This window comes from Carlito syrichta, unplaced genomic scaffold (assembly GCF_000164805.1).
Source record: "Carlito syrichta isolate Samal-C Ts95f unplaced genomic scaffold, Tarsius_syrichta-2.0.1 Scaffold115575, whole genome shotgun sequence".
Lineage (NCBI taxonomy): Eukaryota > Metazoa > Chordata > Mammalia > Primates > Tarsiidae > Carlito > Carlito syrichta.
Genome location: NW_007059671.1, coordinates 1 through 6,279, shown reverse-complemented (window position 1 = coordinate 6,279; position 6,279 = coordinate 1). Strand labels below are relative to the sequence as shown.

The following is a 6,279-nucleotide window of genomic DNA, read 5'->3' as shown; positions in this document are numbered from 1 at the left end:
TCGGCCATCGCAGCCTCGACCTGCTGGGCTCCGGCGATCCTTCCGCCTCAGCCTTCCGAGTAGCCAGAATTACAGGCATGCGCTACCACGCCCGGCTGATTTTTTGATTTATTGTAGAGATGAGGTCTCGCTGCCCAGGCGGGTCTCAAACCCGCGGGCTCAGGCAATCCACTCATCTCAGCCTCCCAAAGGCGCGGGATTACAGGCTGAGCCACTGAGTCCGGCTAAAAAATTGTTTTCAAGATATCGGGTCTCACTGTATTGCCCAGGCTGGTATCGAACTCGTGGTTTCAAGTGCTCCTTCTACATCAGCCTCCCCAAATGCTGGGATTTCAGACACAAACCACCGCAGCCAGGTTCTGCGGAATGAATGTAACCATCTCCCCACACCTGCTTCCAAGTCTGATCCCATCACTTAAAACCCTTCCCGGTTTTCTACAGCCCCTAGGACAAAAACCAGTCTTCCCCTCAACTTTCAAGGCTACCGTCAGACTCCACCAAACCCTTGACTCCCATCCACCTTTGTACCGTGCTCTGCTGAACCATTTTCCTCTCTGCTCTAACAGGCCAGACTCCTTCCCACCCCAGGGCCCTTGCACATGCTGTCCCTGGAGCACTTGTTCCTCTTTGCTTGACTAACTTCTCATCAAATCTCTGTCAAAATATTTGGCAGGTTCTCAGAAACTTTCCACAAGCATCTATGCTGAGGCTAGTCTCTCTGGTCATCTTTCATGTGCCACCGGGCTGCCCCCTCCCTCAACCTCCTCACAAGGACTAATCACAGAACGCCTGTCTCCCCGCATCTGTCCCGTTCACAGCTGTGTCCCTAGAGACCTGGGTGGCACCTGGCACCCAGGAGGTGTTTCACGGAACGCTGTGCAACAAGCATCTCCTGCCAAGCCTGCTGAGGCAAATTCGGTCGGGACACAGGCCCAGGAGGAAGGAATGAAAAGCCAAGCTGGCTGCCTGTGCCGCCAGCCGGGTCCGGCGGGGGAGACCCTCGCGCCTCACTGGAAGCACAGGAGGAACCGGAACACGCTTCCAGGGATGTCAGAGATCCCGGTGAGAGGGTAAGTGCGCTCAGCCTCCCCCAGACCTTCCCACTTGCCCACCCACTCAGGACGCCCTGGGCCCGCGAGGCCTGGCGCTCTGTCACGGCCCCAGCCCTGCTCCCCCACGCCCTGCTCTGCACGCTTCTTGGCCGGACCGGACTGGCCGGGCAAATATTTGTTTTAAAGAAAGCTAAACATGGCTGCAGTGACCCAGTTCTGGAAGAGCCAGTGGTCTGGGAGGAGGGAACCGCGGCCAGCCTCCCCTGCCTCCATGCTCAAGGGGGGGAGGCCTTGCCAAACGCGCCCGCCTGGGTCTTCCTGGACAAGCGATGCTGCTCGAGGAAGCCGGCGCACGTGTGCGAAGGGGAAACTGAGGCTGCTGTCACACCCGCAGGACGGAGAAAGCGAAGGGAAGGGCAGGGTGGGCCCTTGTCCCCAGAAGGCTCGGCTCTTTGCCAGCGAGAGATCCCCAGAGGGACACTGTCAGAGAAGGGACCCCGGCCCGCTTCAAGGGGCAAGGGGAGGAGACACCGGCACGTCACTGGCGCCTTGAAAAGCGAGGCCCTGACAAGGCCACCCAGCACGTCGGGCCCGTCGCAGCCCAGGTGAGAAGCCGAGGCTGGGGGGACAGCGGGGCTTGCTCCCAGTCAGAGCAGAGGAATGCGAAAACGGGGCTCCATGCAGGCAGCCCGGGCCCCGCCCCCACCGCAGCCTCCCACAGAGACAGGTGCCACCCGCCCAGTAATCACAGAAGTCCCCGCAGGGCCCCGAGGGCCCAAGGCCCACCTGAAGGCCCCCGACAGACAGAAGGGTGGGGCTTCCCCAGCCTAGGGACATACAAGGCCCCAGGGGGAGGGTCCCTGGGGGCTTACCAGCAAGTCCACTGTGGGCCGACCCCCAACGCTACCTGGCACAGAGAGGGGCTTCCCACTCCATCCTGCTCAAGCCCGTCGGGGCTTAGGGCCCAGGGCCCAGGTGCCACTGCCCACCCTCCAGCCCGAAGGAGCGAGGTTAGCGTGGTTCTGAGGACCGGAGGCCATCCGTGCCTGCTGGGCCCTCGGGTCAAACAAGTCAAGCCCAGAGGCCATGGGCAGCTGGCCACAGGCCCCGGCGCAGGACAGTCTGGCCCACCACAGAGCCACAGGCTCCCGGCAGGATGGCCAGGAGCCATGGGCGGCAGCAGGCAGGTGCCAGGACCAGGACCTGCTGCGCTCAAGAACCCACATGGCCCCGGCACTGCTGGCCACGAGCCCAGAAAACTGAGCCCAGGAGACCCTCAGCCCAGCTCAGGCAGCACCTCCACAACTGTGTGGCCCCCATTCAGGCTCTGCTCACCACAGGAAATAAGTGACCTCCAGAGCCCACTGAGGGGCCATGCGCTGGAGGCACCTGCACAACCATGTGGCTTATTTCCATAGCAAACAATCTAACTTATCTTGCCTCTGACCCCCACAGATCCCGCGGTCGCCGCAGACAGCCCAGAAAGCGAAGACGCGCTCCAGGAGCTGGGACATGAGATCAGACATCGGGATGCTGCCGGAGCCTCCTGGATGTGGCCAGAATCCTGAGCTCGAGCTTCCAGGCAGGCCGAGGCTGGGTGCTGGAGCCCGGCGCCCACTGGCCACTTTCCCACGCAGGGCAGAGCCCCGCCTGACAGGCTATAGAGGGGCCCGGTGAACAAGCGAGCCAAGCCGGGACTTTCTTCACCCAGGCCAGCCTGGCGGCCGTCTGCAAGCTGACCGTTGACACAGCTGGGAGGTGAATGCGGCTGCAGGCCACTCAGCACTCAGCCCAGCCCACCTACACGTCCCTCCTGCCAATCGGCAGGGCGCCTTCGAGGCCCGTGACACCACTGGCAGGTGTCTCCAGACCTCCTGGCGCAGCCACTGTCAAGGCTGGGTGGGAGTGCTGTGAACTCTTTTACATTTGATTTTTTGTTGTTGTTTTTAGAGATGGAGGATCTCACTAGGCAGCCCAGGCTGGTTTTGACCTCAACGGAGTCCAACTGCCTGGCCTTCACAGTAGCCGGTATTATAGGCGTGCCCAGCTCCAAAGCTGTTGATCCCTGCCTGAGCTGCTGCCTCTAGGTGCGGGGTCAGGGAGGAGGGAAGTACCTGGGAGCCAGGAGGGCACTAGACTCAGCACAGGCTGTGGCTCTGAGCTCAGGCCACCCACGAAGGGACAAGGCAGAGGAGGGGCACTTGGCAGACAGAGGGGCGGGTGGGGAGGGCCACGTCCCACCCAGGCTCCAGAGGCGAAAACGCCTCAAGATGGACTTCAGGCAAGAGTCCCCCGATTCGGGGCTGCTGGGGACCAGTGGTCACCTTTCATCCTGCCAGTGCCTCCCAGGGTCACCTGGCCCCGGCTTTCCGACCTGGCTTCACACAGGGCACACCTGGCCTGTAGACAGGCGGGACCTCGTGCGTGCAGGTCAGGGAGGGAGGCCAGTGCCGCCCGTCACTGACTCCAGACACCCGTGTTTCGAACCCACGTCTGGAGAAATCCGGGCGCCTGACACCGCCCTTGTATCCCCAGCCCAGCGCTCCGGTTCGTTCCCGAGGACGTCGGAAAACCAGGACCGCGGAGGATCGCGGCCGAGGCATCCTCCAGCCTCCTCATCTCGTGTCAGGCTGAGCCATGGCATTCACCGACCGCCCGGGGTTGTGCACGTCTAATCATGTTTAATCCACACTGCGGTGGCGGTGGCGGTGGCAGGAGGTGAGCTCTGGGATCATCCTCGTCTCGGGGCCCGGAAAGCGGGCTCCAGAGTAGGCTGGCTCGCCAGAGGCACCCGCAAGGAGGGGCGCGAGCCCACGTGTGCTGGGCACCCACGCCCACCTCCTCACAGCCAGGCCAGCGGCTCTCACCCCGGCCGTTCTGCCCACAGGGACGCTGGGCGGTGTCTGGGGACACGTGTGGGTGTCACGATGGGGGGTGCTCTTGGCACGGGGTGGGGGGATGCCGGGGACACGCACGGCACCCGTGGTGTCCAGGGCAGCCGTCCCAGGGAACAGTGCGACCCCAACGTCCCCAGCACCGGGAGACGCCCCGCACACGCTGCAGAGCCAGAGCCAAGGCCCGGAGACATGTGGGCCCGGGGGCAGGAGGCGTCTCCTGGGCCCCCGCCAGCGTCCCACCCCCTTACCTCCGCCACGCGCCCGTGTGCCCCTTGTCCAGGCGCAGTTTCTTCACCTTCCGCATCAACTGCCGGCGGCCTCGGGAGGGCGGGGCCTGCGGGCGACAGGAGACCCCGGGCTGCACCCCCGCAGGCACACCTGCCCCACCCCCTCCAGGCGGCCTCCGGGGCTCAGGGACCCTGAAGCCCAGGGTGGCAGGCAGCAGATGCTCGGGCCCTGCCACAACGCCCCAGCAGTGCCAGGGCCGCAGTGGCTCACCGGGAGCATCACAGGACTCCAGGACACCCCCCGGGACATGTCAGGAGACACAGCCACCTCCAGCTCCCATAGCGGCCGCGTCCTGGCCCTAGGGACTCGCCTCCTCCCCCACCCTGGACTGTGACCTCGGGCCACAGCAGCCCGTCCCCCGCCCCAGCTGTGGCACCGGCTGCTCCCTCTGCCTGGGCCGCCCCTTCCCCGCTCTCCGTGCCAGCCGCTGCTTCTGGTCTTTTGGGGCCGGGAGCGCCTCTTCAGAGAGCTTTCCTGAGTGTCCCCTCCGGAGCTGCTGCCTTGTCACCCAGTCGCCACGCCCAGGAGAGAGCACTGGCCCGGAATGACCCCAGTGCCGCCCTCCCCGGAGAGCAGTTCCAACCAGGGACCCTGGGTGGTGTCCGGGGAACCTGCGGGGTCCCGACTGGGGGTGCTCACAGCACGGAGTGAGCGGAGGCCAGGGACCAGCTCAGCACCCTGTGGTGCCCGGGACGGCTCCACCCCAAGGACGATGCCGCTCCGAATGTCAGCGGTGCCAAGACGGAGACCCCCATGCTCGTCACTGGTGGAAAAATTCAAGCCTGCATCCTGCCCGTACCAGACGCCAAAATCAGCTCCCAGTGGAGCCGACGGTGCAGACCAGGGGACCCAGCTCCCAGGACGCCCCTCCTCTCTCCTTGCCCCTCAGTGTGGATTGCCACACGGGCAGCCTCCTGGAGCCTCAGCAGGGCAGAGGGTCACAGGACGAGAGGTCTGGGGTCCGTGGGTCGCCTAACCCAGGGGGTCTCACTGGGGCGATTTGGCTCCCGGGGACCGTTTTGGTGACCATGACGGGAGTGGGGCACGTGCCAGAGAGGGCCAGGATGCAGCTCCACACCCTACAATGCACAGGACGGGCCCCGCCACCGCAAGGAACGGTCCAGCCTGAGCATCAGCAGCGCCAAGGACAAGAGCCCTGCCCTGGACGAGGGGCATGCCTCGCTGCAATGCCAGCCCCACAGGGCAGGCCATGTCACCCTGGTCCCACCATGTCCCGAGCCCAAACCGTGCCTGGAACGTAGGAAGCACTCAACAAACATCTCAGGCTGAATGGACAGGCCACTGGCCTCTCTTGAACGCTCTCTAAAGTCACGGGGGCCCCTGCTTCAGCCCGTGCCCACCCCCTCCTCTAACAAGCCAGGTCCTGCGACGGGCTGTGGCCTACCTGCTTCAAGAAAGAGAGAGCAGCCACCAGATGTGACAGATGTCATTAAACAGAAGGGGCAGGGAGCACAGCGTCCCCCCAGACAAGCCCAGCTGTGCTCAGTCCAGCAGTGACAGGGTGGGCTTCGGTGTCAGAGATGGGTTCAAATCCTCTGCCTCCTCCAGGTTGTGTGACCTTGGGGAAGCCGCTTAACCTCTCTGTGCCTTCCTTTCCCCGGCTATCCCACAGGCTTACAGTACCCACACCCAGGGCTACTGCAAGAGTTGAACGAGGTCACACACATGAAGCTCTCAAAACACACAGCGGCTGATACGGCATCAGCTAAATGACCGTGAGTACCGTCCACCGAACGGCTGAAGTCACGCCAAGGGGAGACTCGAACTAAAGCCATCCCTCCAGTCCTGACCGAGTCAGACTCAGTGCTCACTGGGGGTGCCCATGCCCCCCTAAAACCAGCTGACATCAGCACTGTCCCCTCTCCCTCCCAGAGCCTTGGGAGAGCTCTTCCTGGGGACGGCTGGAGGGAGACAAGGGTGGACAGACAGGACCTCCCGTGAGACAGAGCTGTGGCGCTGCCCAGGCCCCAGCGTCCCCGAGGGCGGTGACCTCACGGCCGGAGGAAGCCACTTCCTGCCCA

General features: G+C 64.0%; 1 protein-coding gene across 1 annotated transcript in view; it reads right to left on the bottom strand.

The window, feature by feature from the left end:
• Window positions 1-4,276, bottom strand: part of DPP9 (dipeptidyl peptidase 9) — a 39,331-nt gene extending 35,055 nt beyond the window's left edge. The window contains exon 1 of the mRNA XM_008072385.1: window positions 4,198-4,276. Within this exon, the coding sequence (XP_008070576.1) occupies window positions 4,198-4,253 (56 nt within the window). The 5' untranslated portion in view covers window positions 4,254-4,276. The remainder of the gene's footprint in view (window positions 1-4,197) is intronic.
• Between the last annotated feature and the right edge of the window lie 2,003 nt (window positions 4,277-6,279).